Raw genomic sequence first — 15,280 nt, 5'->3', positions numbered from 1 at the left:
TTATTAAAACTGCATGGATTGAGTCCACTCGAGATGATATGGATTGTTCAAATGAGAGATATAGTGTAAGGAGTTCGTTCAACTTGAGAAGTACTCCTGAAACTAAAATACCAAAAGGGTGCAAGGAAGCATCCAGATGAATTGTTAAAATTTGAATGTTTGTTGATTGAGTTTTTAACCCCTTAACGTCGACTGTCAGTCTTGAGTAAGTAAGTAGTACTTAAGCTTTTGATTACCTTTCATATTTGGGTCAAGAGGGTGGGGAAGAGTCAAGGAAATACCAGCTCAGCAGTCAAAGTAGCACTTCATCAAACCAATCAATCAATCAAGTAAGATGCCAAAATCAAATCAAACCAATTCACTCAAACCTGGTTTCTCAACTGGTGGTTCATTTCAAGCTTGTAAGTTGATTGACTCGTTCAACTCATCGTTCCATAATCAATATACTGACCCAATCTCTTTCATGGTGAGTTTAGTGGCAGTCGAATCAATCGAATCAGATTCAGAAAGCGATTCACAAACCACTCCGATCATTCCATCACATCGAACACCTTCTACTGCCATCTCAACTTCAACCAAAAAGGGACGCGCCAAACAACGTGCTCGTGATCGAGCTCGTAAATCGGCTGGTACCTCGACTTTATCTGATCCAACTGATCTTTCAACTTCTCTGGTCACTCCAATCAATGGTACAACACTTCGATCAGGTAGAACTATCCTTACCCCAACGACTTCTAAAATCTCATCTCTTCCTACAAAACCAACCGAATCACTTCATGAAGATCCAAAATCAGAACCAGTCGAACCACTTCGAGTACCATCACCTTCACCTCCATTCCCACCACCTGAAATTCAAAGCCCTACGAGCTCTAGCTCAGTGAGTATGGTCAATAGTTTATCTAGTTCTCCAAGTAGTACCGATCTAGATGATGAAGAAGATGATTACGAAGAAAGTGCGCCTTCAAGAGCAGGAGAAGGTCCAGAAGATTTGAAAGCACATCAATCAGAACGAGATTCGACTCTGGTGATTGATCCAGCTGAAAAATGGAATGAGGTCTATAATCCAAACTCGGAAGAGACTGCTAAAACTCCTACGATGGCAATGCCCAGTACGATGGAACCTGAACAAGATCTCACTCATCAACGTCAAAAAACGTCCGATTCATCTCCCTTGGCCACACCAACAGGTGTAGCAAATGACGCACAATATGGAGCTGACCATAATCCTACAAAGAAATGGCAAGCAGTCTTGACTCGAGTGATATGGAGTTTAGTCATGGTAGGAGTCTTTGTAGGCGAGTACCAATCAATTAAAAAACATTCCTACTTTGGTTTTTTGAGAATGGTTAATATAACACTGATACGTGAAAATCTTCATGAAACTTCATAGGTCTAATGGCCATGGGACACGTCTATCTCATCGTCTTGGTCTTCATCTGTCAATTCTCAGTCTTTAGAGAAGTCACCAACTTATTTCAAGTAGGATATAAAGCCTCAGCCAAAGAACATGCCAAAAAACAAGCGATCATGCTGGCTAGTGGACATCGAATCAGTGCGGCTTCAATCGAACGTAAACGAATCAAAGATATCGATAATAACCGATGGAGTAAAGTGATGTCCTGGTAAGATTTGAACAATATCTCCCAATCTACTTCTCACATTCATTTAATCTTTTATTAACATCATGGTGAAAACTTTTGTAGGTATTTCTTTTGTGCTGTGAATTATTTCTTATATGGAGAATCGATAATTTATTATTTCAAACACATCGTTTTCATTGATGCATACCTCTTACCATTCGCACGTCATCATCGATTTATTAGTTTATTATTATATTTGATTGGTTTTTTGGCGTTTGTGACGAATTTGGTCAAAGGTCAACTTAGAAGACAATTCGGTTTGTTTTCTTGGATTCATATGAGTTTATTACTTATCGTTGCATCCGGTCAGTTTATGGTCAATAATATTTTGGAAGGAATGATTTGGTTTTGGGTTCCGGCTAGTTTGGTCATCATGAATGATGTTGCTGCTTATGTCTTTGGTTTGTCTTTTCTTGTTCTTTTCTTGTCGTTTTGACTTGATTTGTTCTTGTGTAGAAGGGAAATTGAGATCTCATATATATTCTTTGTAGGGATGTTGTTTGGAAGACATCAGTTGATTAAATTGAGTCCTAAGAAGACGATAGAAGGATTCGTGGGTGGATACTTTGCTACTGTGATCTTTGCAGTCCTGGTCAGTTTTATTTTCTTACCCGGGTTATATTAGATCGTATTGTAACTGATGATGTTTTACGTTAATTAGTGGGGAACTTTATTCATGGGTTGGAATTATATGATTTGTCCAGTACGAGACCTAGGAGTCACAGCCTTCTCACCAGTGGAATGTGTACCCAACAATGCATTTGTTTGGAGAGCGTTTGAATTCCAAGGTCGAACGATTTGGTGGACACCGTTTCAAATTCATTGTATGGTCTTAGGAACCTTTGCTGGATTAGTAGCACCTTTTGGTGGATTCTTTGCTTCTGGATTTAAAAGAGCCTTTGGAATTAAAGATTTTGCTGATACTATTCCGGGTCATGGTGGTTTGACTGATCGATTTGATTGCCAGTTGAGTCGTTACCTTTTTTTTTCTTAATCTCTCATTTCCTTACGAAGATAAAATACAAAACTGATTCATTTTTATCTTTTTGTGTGATTTTTTGATTTCAAAAAGGTTTATTATGGGATTATTTACACATTTTTATTATACTTCATTGGTTAGAGAACAAAACGTAACGGTTGGAACGATTTTAGAATTGATTGCATCTTCTTTAAATTCAAGTCAACAAATCGAACTTTATTCAGATTTAGGTAAAGTTTTAATTCAAAAAGGTATCCAATTTGATTGATTAACTTTTAAGTACAACAGATCTATTGAATTGATTTATCTAAACAAAACAATTAAAACCAAAACCAGTTCAAAATTCATGATTCTTTTTTTTACATACTTGGTATATTTTAAAAAAGTTTCTTTTCTCTTTATATCAAATATCAAATATCATTTATCATTTATCAAGTATCAGATATCAAATCAAGTGGGTTTAGGAGTTTGTAGGTAGAGTCGTTGAACAGAAAGACGTTGTGAGTTATGAAGATACAAAAAAAAATCAGACATGATTTTTTTTTACAAAAGAACGATTTTGTATGTTGTTTTTGTAATTCTGTTTTTTACAAAAAAAAAGTATTGTTTGAATGATTATACATATCTCCTTTTTATTAGTTTATTTAGTTTATTTTGTAGATTTGAAATTGAAAATGAAAAAGACAAAAGAAAGAGATGATCAAACTTATTGGGTTTTGGAAATCTGTATCTGATTTGTTTGAAAAAAAAGTCATTTGGATCTGATTTGTTGGAAAAGAAATCATGATTATAGACATTTATCTTTTTTTTGAGTTTTCCTTTTGATCAAGTCATCAAGTAATGAAACTGAACATAGTTTCTGCTTAAAGCAAGTGGTCTACATATCCACATGTTTGTTTGATTGTTTTAACAAAAGACCTTATGATTGGTAGCCCACAAATAAGATGTTTTGGGTGTTTTTTGTTGAACAAGCAGCTGAAAGGCATTTTCAATAGTCCAAGGCTTCAAAACTCTTGCAGCTGAATGCGTCATACCTTTGTAGGCTAGAATTCTGCTGTCTGAAGTCTGAAAGACAGCTCACTCATAAGGAATCTTGCATCTGAGCTGTGTTACTTGAAGAATCTTTTGATATCTCCAAATATTCCCAATATCATCATCTCAGCTCCTACTATACCTCGACCATTTCTAAAATCACCAGATGACCCGCTTCATATGAACCTTGCTTACTACATGTCTTATTTTACACCTTTCTTAATTTCCAACTGTTGCATATCTATTTGGGCATGTTCAAGGACTACAATCTGAGCAACTGAATTAGTTTTCCACAGACTAGAAAATACCAAAATCTAAACATAATCAAGAATTCCAATTTTTTGAAGGTTGTATACAAATATGATAGAGATACAAAAAGTTTAAATTTAAAAACAAATCTCAAAAAAAGAAAAAGTTATTACAAGAAAAACAAATCCTTTTGAAATGTATAAAACAAGTCTTATTTTTCTAATTGAGATCTAAAGTTTAAGTTTGAATTGAAGTTCGAGTTGATTTTGATTTTGACTTTGATTTTGATTTTGATTTTGATTTGTGTGAATTAACCAAGATTGTAAAGCCAAGATCAAGGAATCGATTTGATTCAAACTCAAATCAGAATTCAAACAAATCCTAACCAGTTCATGACCGATGGGTACAGTAGGAAACCTAATAGGTCTCACTCTAATCTGATGATTTAATAATAAAAACTTTGAAAGTTGAATAGGTTGGTTAGTATAAATAGGAAAAATAGGTGAAAAGAATTGGGTTTGAGTTTGGGAATTGGTTGGGTTGGTTTTGGTAGGTGGATGGATTGAAATTTTGTTGGATAAGGATCGGTTTGTGCTTGTTAGATTCTCTAGTTTAGTTTTTAAATAAGATGACAAGGTTTGTAGTTGAAGAACAGCCTGAAAGATCATTCAAAGTAATACATTGTCAATTCTAAAGAGTTGAAAACAAAAAAGAAATATAGAGAGCTTGACTTACTTTAGTATGATGATCAGATTGAAAATGATCAATGACAGTTTGAATAGCAATAATGTTCATATGAGGTAACGTACTAGAATAAATCAATGGTCTAGAATAATTTATTAAATAGTTTCGAATCAATGAACTGGTGATGACCACTGCACCAGAACAAGCGGCTGATTTACCAAAGGTATATAATCTAATCAAACAATGATCTTGTAGGTTTAAAGATAAAACTAAACCTTGACCTGATTGATCATATAAACCTGTTGAATGAGCTTCGTCTATGATTAAATGAATGTTATCATTTTGATTGAATGGTTGAATGATTTGAACAAGTTCTTGGATCGGACATAAGTCACCATTCATCGAATAAAGTGATTCGATTCCGATAAACAGATTTGATTTCCCGATTCTTAAATCTTGGTCTTCATTAAAAGATTTAGCAAGTTTAGATTTGAAATCAGATAAATCATTATGTTTGAATTTGATTCGATTCTTGGGCTTGGTTCTTGAAAATCTCATTCCATCATGAAACGAAGCATGTAAGAATTCATCAAATAAAATATAATCATTTAAACTTCCAATCGTACTCCAAATACTCAAGTTTGCATCATAACCTGAATTGTATAATAAAGCTGATGAACCTTTAAAGAATGAAGACAAGGTTGATTCTAAATTTAAATGTAATGAAGTGTTTCCATCTAATAATCTAGAAGAACTTGGACCGAAAGATGAAAGTTTAGAATCTTTTAGATTAGATTGAAATCTTTGATTTAAATGGTTTGATTTAGAAAATGATAAGTAATCATTTGAAGAAAAGTCAATGATCGAACTTGATGATGATGATGATGAAGTGTCTAGTGTTCTTAATGATGAACTTTTGATTCGGTTTTCTAAAGTTTCTTGAAGTCTTTGGTTTAATGAATTGCTCATTGTTTGGGTATCTTCTTGAAATCTTCTTTCGTTATAAGGAGACCATGAACCTTTTTCGATGTTTTGCTTTAAAAAGGTCAAGGAATCAAAAAATATCAATCAACTCAACCAATTCTCCATTGAACTTGTGGGACCCCTGTCAGCTTGGGCCGGGGCTGAATTCAATCGATCATCGGGATGCGGACTCGGAGTACCCGTATTGGACAGGGCTTGGCAATTCGGATAGTGAAATACCGTCATTTGAGAAATTGATCAAGAACCTTCAAGATTGGAAAACACATCATAAACCAAAGCTATGGAAGCTCAACCATCAGAACAACCTACTCCTTCAAGTTCAACTTCAAATACTAACACCACCAATGATCAAACCCAGCCACCACCATCACCCTCATCACTAGATCCAAGGATCCATTTTGATCAGACTAACAATCGATGGGAATTCGAAGCAGATGACGGAAAAGAATACGAATGGATCGAAGCCGCTCAATCATGGGTACCCATCATAGATCAATCCTTATGGACAGCTCAACAAGCTGCTTATAACCTACATGGTCATCCGGATGATCAGATAGTAAGCTAAGATCAATCAACTCAAACAGACATCCGAACCATGAGTTTTTTCAATTTGTTTACTTTGAAAATCAATGGAACATCAAACACAGAATTCTGATTTAGGAACCGATCTAAAAAAAGATAAAGAACAGATTAAACTCGAAAGGAAATTGAAGCGACAACAAGCCAATGCAGAAAGAAAAGAAAAACAAAAACGAATGTTAGGAACAGAAGATGGTACAGGAAAGAAAAACGAAGCGGTTAGGAATACGGCGGTGTATGTTAGTCGATTACCTTTAGATGTAAAGATTGATGAGATCCATGAAACGTTTTCGAAAGCCGGATTGGTTTTGGTAGATGAAGAGAATCGACCAAAGATCAAATTGTATGAAGATGAACAGACTGGAAGGTTTAATGGAACAGCTTTAATTGTTTATTTGAAAGTCGAAAGTGTTGAATTAGCTATTAAATTGTTTGATGAATCGTCACTTAGGATAGGTAAGAGTGAATTGATGAAAGTTTCAAGAGCTCAGTTTAGTGAAAAGAAATCGAATTTGAATTCGACGATCATGATGAATGATTCAAAGAAGAAAAAACAAAAGTTGGCAAAAAAAGTAGATCAATTGAAATCTAAACTTGAAGAATGGGATTCAGAAGATGAAGAAAGTTTGAAGAAAGATTCTAGGATGGTCGTTTTGAAATATATGTTTACGGTTGAGGAGTTGGCTCAAGATCCAAGTTTGTTGATTGATTTAAAGGAAGATGTAAGGGAAGAATGTGAATTGTTAGGGAACGTGACCAATGTGACTTTATATGATGTCAGCTCTCTCTTTTTTCTTATCCTTCATATTTCAGACTAATCAACGAGCTTTTGTTGATTTCTTTGACTGAAACAGCTTGAAGAAGAGGGAATCATGACTGTTAAATTCAAAGAACCCATCGCAGCACAAGCTTGTATACTTGTAAGCATCTCTTTTCTCAAGAAAAAAGAAACTCCAAAGAAAAAACACTGAAGATTAAATCTTGACTTTTCCTTCACTAACAGAAAATGAACAATCGATTCTTTGCTGGTCGACAAGTTCAAGCTATGATAGATGATCGATCAAGAAGATTTAAAAAATCAAATCATCATCAATCAAATGAAAAAGATGGAGAAGAAGATGAGAAGAAACGATTAGATGGGTTTGCCAAGTATCTTGAATCGGCTGAATGATTTAATTGAGCGGTTTTGTTTGTTTTGTATGATACATAATTCATAATATCAGTTAGTATTGAGAGATTCATTTGGAAGATTTTTTACCTCTTTGAAAGTTAGGTATATGAATTCTTCGTTTTGTTTGATGGTAAATATGTAAATAGAGATGGATTTTTCTGATTTCTTTGTCCTCTAATTCACTGATTCCTCACCTTTGATCTCATGGCAAATCTGTGTCCTCAAATTCAACTTGACCAGTCAAGTTATTGCTCGCAGAAAGAAAAATTCGTGTTTACGTTGGATTTACATGTCTTGTTTGATTCATAGTTTTGTTACATGAGATACAAGAAAATGAAAAGCAACCAGATCACACCGCCGGCCGTGGGCAGCTTAACAACCCAGTAATCAAACATTGGATCAGCAGCCCAAGTTCCATGTTTCACCTCACTGCATACATGATGTCAAGTTCGTTTGTCGTCTTACCGAGACGTCACTCTACTGCTTTCTGTGGTTGATTACTGAGGGAAAGACGTCGCTACTTAGTGATCCGAACCGTTTGCGCCCGCGGTGGTTGGGCCACCTTCTTTGATCTGAAATGATGTGAAGTAAACAGGAAAATAGGATCCATGAATTGGTCATCGCTAAGGAGACTTTTAAAGAGGGATTTAGCAATAAGGATGCTACGAACCAAGTCCCTTGTAATTTCAATCAACGACCCAAAAATGTGGTCTGATTTACTACGTCAGCTATCAGGTAGCAAGAATGGCTGTAGAGCTCCCTCACTTACCAATGATCTCCTCTGGTATAGATTCTCGAATCACCATACGCAAGATTTCCTCGTTCTCAGAATCCGGAGGGAGTGCATAATTTGGAGCTATAAGAATTAGAAATGAGAATTCTCTAAATGAGTGAAAGACCGTGAAGCCCAATGAAGCTGGACCTGGGTATTAGTTTGAAGTCACTTACAGTGCCAGCCTTTGGCGCGTAATAAAGCTAATGGGTTTGTTCATTCCAATGTTTTTATGATCAAAATTCAGAGCTACTGGAGATAAGTAAATACCACTCACTTTGAATCCACTTCTGCTTCAGGTGAGGGTACTATGTGATACGCAAAAATGGAGTGCAAATTTGATGAAGACTTATAAAACTATGCATTAAGGATAAATTCTAATGAGATATACCTTGGCCTTAAATTCATCACTCCATGCGAACGCGACTAAAGGCAGGGCCTCTACGTATTCCTCGAACTAATTGTGATGATGGATAGTTTCAGCTTTCTGCTGGTAAAGAGATCTCTCAACATAAGTCTGCTTACATTCGCATCAGTACAACCAAATGTTTGTCCTCTGGGCTTCCCAACATCAGTCTTTTTGCGATGTACATCTGAGACGACTTTGAAGTAACCACTTTTCTCCAAGGCTCGAGATAATAACCTTGCGTTAGATAGGTCTGCCAAAGCCATTGATTTATAACCTTCAAATCCCATTTGAAGAAAGTTATAATATTGATTGATGATAGGGTGTGCAGGACGTGAAAAGTTTAATGATAAAGTGTGTTGTAAAGATCCAAACTTCAAAGGTCAAGTCCAATTTTGAATGTACGTGAGCATTTCTGAATCGAAGTAGAACGTTTGTCATCTTGAATATTTAAGAGTTACTAACATATCTTATTTCAAAAGCCATATCTTTCGGGAATTGAGCGCTATCGCGCCAGATAACCCAACCACAGCCAACGTACGTCAAACCAAACTTGTGACCAGAGGCGTTGATCGAAACCACTCTCGCGATACGGAAATCCCAACATAATTCGGGATGCGCAAAAGGAGAAACAAACCCTCCGGCAGCCTAATACATTGCGACAAAAAGTGTAAGTGATTGGTAAAGCAAGTTCAAATGGTAGAGAAGTGAAGAGCTTTTGGACCCACTGCATCGACATGTATTGGGATTGAGATTCCAGTCTGACTCTCATAAGTGTCAAGAAGGTCAGACATCTCCTTGATCGGCTCGTAATGTCCCGTGTACGTGCTACCAAGGACCATAAAGCTATAGAGAACAACAAAATTAAAATCATCAGCATTCACAATCAGCCAACGGATCAAAAACTCTTACATTCCAATAGTATTTTCGTCTCTGAAAAGGAAAAGATAGGTGGGTGGAAGGTCAGATCAGCAGCAAAGTGAATCATGTTGAAGATTGTGTTGTGGTGATCAAGCTAACATATATTTCATTGCACGTCTTGGGTCAAGGCAATAGTTAGTTTCGTCCGAAACAGGCACCAATCTCATTTCGACATCGAAATAAGTAGCGAATTTCTTCAATGAAATATGAGCACTACAGTACATCATGTTTCATCATAAGCCAACGGGAAAAAAATTCATGGATTCTATGACTAAGATAGAATCTGATGACTTACTTCGCACCCATGACGATATTCGGACCAGGTTCGTGTAATGACTTTCCAGCAGCTCTACGTCTTTCTTGCCACTTTTTCTTCATACATAAGCCACCCAACAAAACACCTTCAGAGGAACCAGCAGTTGCAGTACCTGACCAAGATGAATAATAAATTTTTGATTTGAAGTCCCCCCAAAAGAAAACAATTTCCTGAGTCTTACCTATAGCATTTACAGACTGTGGTGCATGCCACAAGTCTGCAACTATATTTAAACAACGTCCATGCAGAACCTACAAAGAAATTAGGTCTGTAAGAGGATTTTCATCCTGATTTGAAAATTGAAACCCAAGCCAAGGAAGAAAGGCATACTTCTGTCTTGGTATGTCCACCCTAACAAATGATCAAGTGTTACAGCAGAACAAGATACCTCAGCACGCGGCGGGTACTGTCTCATTGAAGTGGTATGAAGAAAGAAAAGAACGTGTGAAACAAACCTGGTCGACTAAATTTTTGCCAATGTTTTCTATGCATAGCTTTGTTGCTTGAGGCTATGATGATAGAAACAGAGTTTAGGAACACTATGATAGCACGCTATTTAGTTAAACCAATTGGAAAGTGACTTGCTGGAGCCCAGTTGCCCCCAAAGGCCGTGGAGGCTAAGCTAGCATTATCCTTTGCATCAGCATCTAAGATCTAATCATCAGCTCCAAGACACATATTCCGGTCAGATCTTACGGGGTCAAATACTTCTTTCTACTTCAAAGGATGAAAGAGGACTGACATCATGGATAATTTGATATGCACCATCAGCATCAATCCCTTTCTCTGCCAATTTCAACTTCGGTAGCTCTTGGTTTACTGGGATTATGAGGTCATAGAGCAAAAAAACGATCAGAATTTTCAATTCATTTAAACCTTTATGCTTGGAAATTTATTCACAATATCGAGTTCCTAATGAACCAGGTCTGATCATTCCTATCTTTCCTGACGGTTTTCTGGAAGAAAGATACGTCAGATGGCGTTCTCTCTCAGATTGAATGGTCATTGGTCGACATCAGACAAAAAGAAATGTTGAGGAGATATTCATCTGCTCACTGATCTTCATTCGCTCTCACAGAAGCCATTATCTGTTCACTTCCAATCTGTCAAGCGCCATCAAAAAGATAAGTATATCTAGTTAGCTATATTGTATTTCTCGAAATCAACGTTCAAATAGGGGTGATGAATTTGCGAACGAGATCATTTGATGGAGCCATGGCGGAGGACTAGGTAGAAAGAGCAGAAGAAAGGCGAGGTGGTCGGGAAACGTTTTCCGGTATGATGTAGCTCACATTATATGAGGTCTTCACCCCTTGTCTGATAGATTGGAATGATCTGTAAAGTTTAGACCTTCGAATCACAAACCCCCGAACCCAACCCACATAAATGTTGGTATTTATCGTATCGCCAATCCGAGATTAAAAGTCCCATATTGGTTCAGCCGATCCGATATGAAGACTGGTTAATTTCTCATATCGGGTATTGGCGACACGATACATTAGGCCACTCGAAATGCTCGATCACAGGTCTTTTGTGCCGCTTTTACCAGATTGTGTCGCATCGTATCGCTTCAGCGCTGCAATATAGCTGACAAAAGTTACATTTCCCCACATCCTATCGAGAGTTGATCGAGATATATGGGTAGCATGATACGACAGGAAAAAGGTCAGGTATCTCGTATCGTGTCGGGTTGGTTACAAGTAGGTATTTGGTCTGAAAACAGAAGTCAGCATTAAGCAGACAGGTGATAGAAAACTGTAACGAATCCGATTCCGCTGACTGACTCCTTACTCGACTTATGAAGCCGTCAAGGATGTTCGTTAATGATTGAGCCTGATTGAGTCCATGACGCATCGATCTTCGCCAAACTTGCCCGAGCCCACCCTGGAGCCAGTCGCGTGAAAACGACCAAAAGGTGACCATCAGCAAACCCCTCTATAAAACTGTTAGATGACAAATGATTGATAACTTCATCCCATATTCAATTCTCATTCATCTAATGTCGTCACACGTATTCTGTTTTATTTTGATGATAAAGGGTTTCAAGTTCGAAGTTTTTACGCCTCCATTCCTCGTGAGGCGTGTAACAAGTAAGGTGCACTAGAGTGCTCTTGTTACTCTTTTCGCATTATTTACAACAACTTGTCCGTTGTTGAAAAATCGGGGAAATTTTTGGAACCGACTTCACACCGCAGTAAGCACACGGCGTTTTTCTGAAGATAAAGATCTCTGGAAACTTGTCCGAAGTGACGTAAGAAAAATTGAACTCGAAAACTCTCAGACCTTCTCAGACTCGACGATTTATGTTATACGTAAATTTTGCTAACCATCCATCCGATCAAACTTTTCATCATTGGTATCATCAAAAGGGTCGAGTGACAAATGCCATCTTTCATCAGGTAAGCTTGGCTATATCGTCTGATCCATACATTGCCGCACTGACTATAACACCACTTGAGACATGCTCAAGAATCTGACCCATGAGCAGTGAATATAACTCTTCTGTAACCTTTCTGCACAAGCAAGCTGCATAGACTGAGCACGCCCATAGCGGATCTCAATATCTTGATCATGTAATGTTTTATCATTATCGAACATTGTTGTGAATTAATTCCTTTTTACTCGATTTTACATAACTGGAAGTCTGTAGCGACTCAACAGGCGCACAAAAATATGACAGTCGTTATCAGTACAAAGTTTGGCGCAATGATTTGACATTAAATTCAATTTGATCACGTCCTGAGGTTTGTCTGACTAACTGGTCCGACTTGCGGGGAAACATTTTTTTTGCACATTGAATGTAGTCCTGTTGTAACCTTTCTGCACAAGCAAGCTCCATAGACTGAGCTCGCTCATAGAGGATCTCAATATCGTGATCTTGTAAAGTTTTATCATCATCAATCATTGTTGTGAATTCAGTCCTTTTATGCACTCGCTTTTACATCAGTGGGAGTCTGTAGCAACTCGACAGCTAAACAAAAATATGACGCTCCGAAGTTTGTTGAATAGATTTGACATAACATTCAATTTGATTGCGTGCTGAGGTTTGTCTGACTACCTCGTCAGACTTGTAAACACCTCGGGAGGTTTTACGGATGACTCGGTCAGACTTGCGGGGAAGCATTTTTTTCCATCGCACGGTTAGTAGTGGTGTGGCGTTGGAGAAGATTGTAGGATATAAAGTTTTGTCAATCCTCAGACTGCAGTTGCCACACAATAAAATTAATCCCTTGTCTTTCTTCAATTTTGGATTCTTTTCGCCAATTTTTCATTCCTGGACAGATAGATTGCAAGCTATTACTTTGAAATTGTTGTCACTCATTTCATCTAGCACAATAAACAATCTATCAGGCTCATCCCTACCATACAAGAGCAAACAATACAATCTGTTGATCTACACTTTTTATACAATACAAATCTCTTCCTGAAGATCGCAACCAACCCTGCTCAGAAAGAACGTGAAATAGATTCTGATTTGTAAGTCAACTTCAGTTGACTAGAAGTCTGATATCCGCTAGAAATATATTAAGTTGAGAATTCTCTTCTCAATCAACAGATTTACAACAACATCATGACTGAAATCAATATAAACAAAGCTGGAGTATTCAAGACAAAGATTGGGAAAATTGTCCTCCTAGCATTACTCAGTAAAGAATACCTGGTGAATGGTAGGCCTGTCAACTTGGTCCCCCTTTCTGCTCATTCAGATTCAGGAAGTGCTTCAATGCTTGCTCCGGCTGCTAAAGCCACAGTGCAAAATAGTTCTGCGACTCACAGTATGGAGGATCGCTTAAAAGAAGCTCAACTCTTTGCCAAGCAAAATGAACACTTTGATGAGAAGATGTATATCCCAAATGAAGATAAAAAGGAGGAATCTGATCTGCCAGCCATGAAGACAGGAAGGAAATTATTAGGTTATCGGCTTGTCAATGATTCAAATGAGATGCCTGGTTTTGTGCCAATCTTGTTGCTGGTTGTCATAGCGGCAATATTTGTGAGAGTACAATACTTTGACAACCAGCCCCAAGGGGGAAATAGGCGTGGTGGTGGTGGTGGGTATCCAGGGGGGTATGGGGGTGGTGGTGGGTACCCTGGGGGCTCTGGGGGGTATGGGGGTGGTGGGGCTTGTAGTGGTGGGGCTTGTGGAAGACGTTGATTCTCATAGATTATATGGTAAATCAAGAGATGATATGTTGCTATAGGTTCTGTCCTTTGATTTGTCTTATTCAGGTAAACCTTACAAATTTCATGATCTCTTTGTGAATGATAAATCTTTCCTCTTACTACGTTCTCTCTATAAATCCTCCTATGAGTTAGCACCAAGCTTTCGAAATGATCCAGAGTTTCAAAGCTTACATTCCTTATCAACAAGCCAATTATTGATGCTTGTAATTCTGTGCATTACTTGTATGTTTTTAACTCTTTTTGTCTGCTATGTGTTGTTCTGTCCTGTGTTGCTTGCTTTGATAGATACACATTGTTGTCTGTTCCAATGCATCAATGTTTGATTGGCAAGCTAGCTATTGATCCTTATAATTTGTGCATTACTCAGACATTTTGAGCCTTATTTGTGAGCAATTCCCAAGATCACATTGTGTAATTTTGGTACCCTATGCATACTGAGGTAAAGGTGTGTGCTGTGGATTGTTTGTCAAAGATGATGGTTGTGCTTGGTTATTCTCAACTTCTGATAGAAATTCTTTTCCATTCAATCAGTTGTACATTCATTATCACAGTCCAAATTCATAATAAGATGGAATCAGATAAAAAACATCCAGGTGGTCTTGATGGGGTAAAAGAGTAGCATTTGTATGCTGACTTCTTCACTTTTCCCCAGGGGGCATGGATCACAGGGGCCAAGATTGATGCTCAGAACTATGTGAGCATTGTGGAATTTTCTGAAGTCTCCAAAAAAGATTCATTTTGTTTCAGATTGATTCAATTCATGAGTTTGGTAGTGTTCAGGCAATCAGGCTGTTTTGCTCACATTTTGCTTGGCGTTCCTGGAGAATGCTCATTTTCATCTTGGATGAGCATTCTTTGGGCTCAGTTTCTGAGGTGAGTATTCAGGATCCACTCATAAGGCATACTCAGAATAGCTCAGAACCTCTCCAATATGGAAACAAACTCATTTTTTTCACCACCCTTCCCAATACATGTCAGCACTACACCACAAATTTACCCCGCTTTTGTTGAAATTTGGTTTGTGGGGTACCCAAGAATCACAGCCGGAACCCGGCTCAAATTCCGCGGGTTTTTGAGCAGAGACTGGTTTTTTGACAGTTTGAGTTTGATATGTATCCAGTCAAGATGTGCTCCGAAACCGAAAATCCGTCGGATACTCGACGGAGCATCCGACGGTTCCGGATGTCGGATGAGGCCTTGGAGCTATCCGGTTCCCGGATACTCCGGCCGGTTCGGTTATCGGATGAGGGGGTCAGAAAATGCGATATCCGTCGGATATCCGGCGGATATTTGCATATCATTGCAGTCTCAGGTAGCCGTGTGTTTACATCAATTTAAGGAAAAATATTGAATAAAAAGGGA

The 15,280-nt window shown here is 37.8% G+C and overlaps 6 protein-coding genes across 6 annotated transcripts; 4 read left to right on the top strand and 2 right to left on the bottom strand.

The window, feature by feature from the left end:
* Positions 1 to 476: 476 nt before the first annotated feature.
* MELLADRAFT_78190 (uncharacterized protein) lies at positions 477 to 1,390 on the top strand (the record flags this gene model as incomplete). The annotated part of the gene is made up of 1 exon (XM_007411492.1): positions 477 to 1,390. The coding sequence occupies one exon, from the start codon at positions 884 to 886 to the stop codon at positions 1,388 to 1,390; it is 507 nt and encodes a 168-aa protein (XP_007411554.1).
* On the top strand, positions 1,384 to 3,316 carry MELLADRAFT_43988 (uncharacterized protein; the record flags this gene model as incomplete). The annotated part of the gene is made up of 6 exons (XM_007411493.1): positions 1,384 to 1,537; positions 1,586 to 1,622; positions 1,704 to 2,041; positions 2,132 to 2,232; positions 2,302 to 2,606; positions 2,713 to 3,316. 6 exons carry the CDS (start codon positions 1,396 to 1,398, stop codon positions 2,885 to 2,887), a joined length of 1,098 nt encoding a protein of 365 aa, XP_007411555.1.
* A 545-nt stretch (positions 3,317 to 3,861) lies between these two features.
* MELLADRAFT_116914 (uncharacterized protein) lies at positions 3,862 to 5,553 on the bottom strand (the record flags this gene model as incomplete). The annotated part of the gene is made up of 2 exons (XM_007411482.1): positions 3,862 to 4,556; positions 4,636 to 5,553. 2 exons carry the CDS (start codon positions 5,551 to 5,553, stop codon positions 4,131 to 4,133), a joined length of 1,344 nt encoding a protein of 447 aa, XP_007411544.1.
* A 270-nt stretch (positions 5,554 to 5,823) lies between these two features.
* MELLADRAFT_48926 (uncharacterized protein) lies at positions 5,824 to 7,318 on the top strand (the record flags this gene model as incomplete). The annotated part of the gene is made up of 4 exons (XM_007411494.1): positions 5,824 to 6,124; positions 6,282 to 6,923; positions 7,002 to 7,067; positions 7,151 to 7,318. The coding sequence occupies 4 exons, from the start codon at positions 5,849 to 5,851 to the stop codon at positions 7,316 to 7,318; spliced, it is 1,152 nt and encodes a 383-aa protein (XP_007411556.1).
* Positions 7,319 to 8,079: 761 nt separating this feature from the next.
* On the bottom strand, positions 8,080 to 10,547 carry MELLADRAFT_36903 (uncharacterized protein; the record flags this gene model as incomplete). Its single annotated transcript, XM_007411481.1, has 14 exons — positions 8,080 to 8,174; positions 8,267 to 8,293; positions 8,368 to 8,398; positions 8,482 to 8,547; positions 8,616 to 8,870; positions 8,962 to 9,144; positions 9,225 to 9,342; positions 9,409 to 9,429; positions 9,517 to 9,630; positions 9,713 to 9,845; positions 9,915 to 9,984; positions 10,189 to 10,235; positions 10,315 to 10,387; positions 10,476 to 10,547. Coding segments are annotated over 14 exons (1,305 nt in total), but the record flags the coding sequence as incomplete, so codon positions are not given.
* A 2,757-nt stretch (positions 10,548 to 13,304) lies between these two features.
* Positions 13,305 to 13,889, top strand: MELLADRAFT_88287 (uncharacterized protein; the record flags this gene model as incomplete). The annotated part of the gene is made up of 1 exon (XM_007411495.1): positions 13,305 to 13,889. One exon carries the CDS (start codon positions 13,305 to 13,307, stop codon positions 13,887 to 13,889), a length of 585 nt encoding a protein of 194 aa, XP_007411557.1.
* Positions 13,890 to 15,280: the final 1,391 nt, after the last annotated feature.

Source organism: Melampsora larici-populina (genome assembly GCF_000204055.1).
Source record: "Melampsora larici-populina 98AG31 unplaced genomic scaffold MELLAscaffold_25, whole genome shotgun sequence".
In the NCBI taxonomy this organism is placed as follows: Eukaryota; Fungi; Basidiomycota; class Pucciniomycetes; order Pucciniales; family Melampsoraceae; genus Melampsora; species Melampsora laricis-populina.
This window is presented reverse-complemented; position numbering and strand designations above follow the sequence as displayed.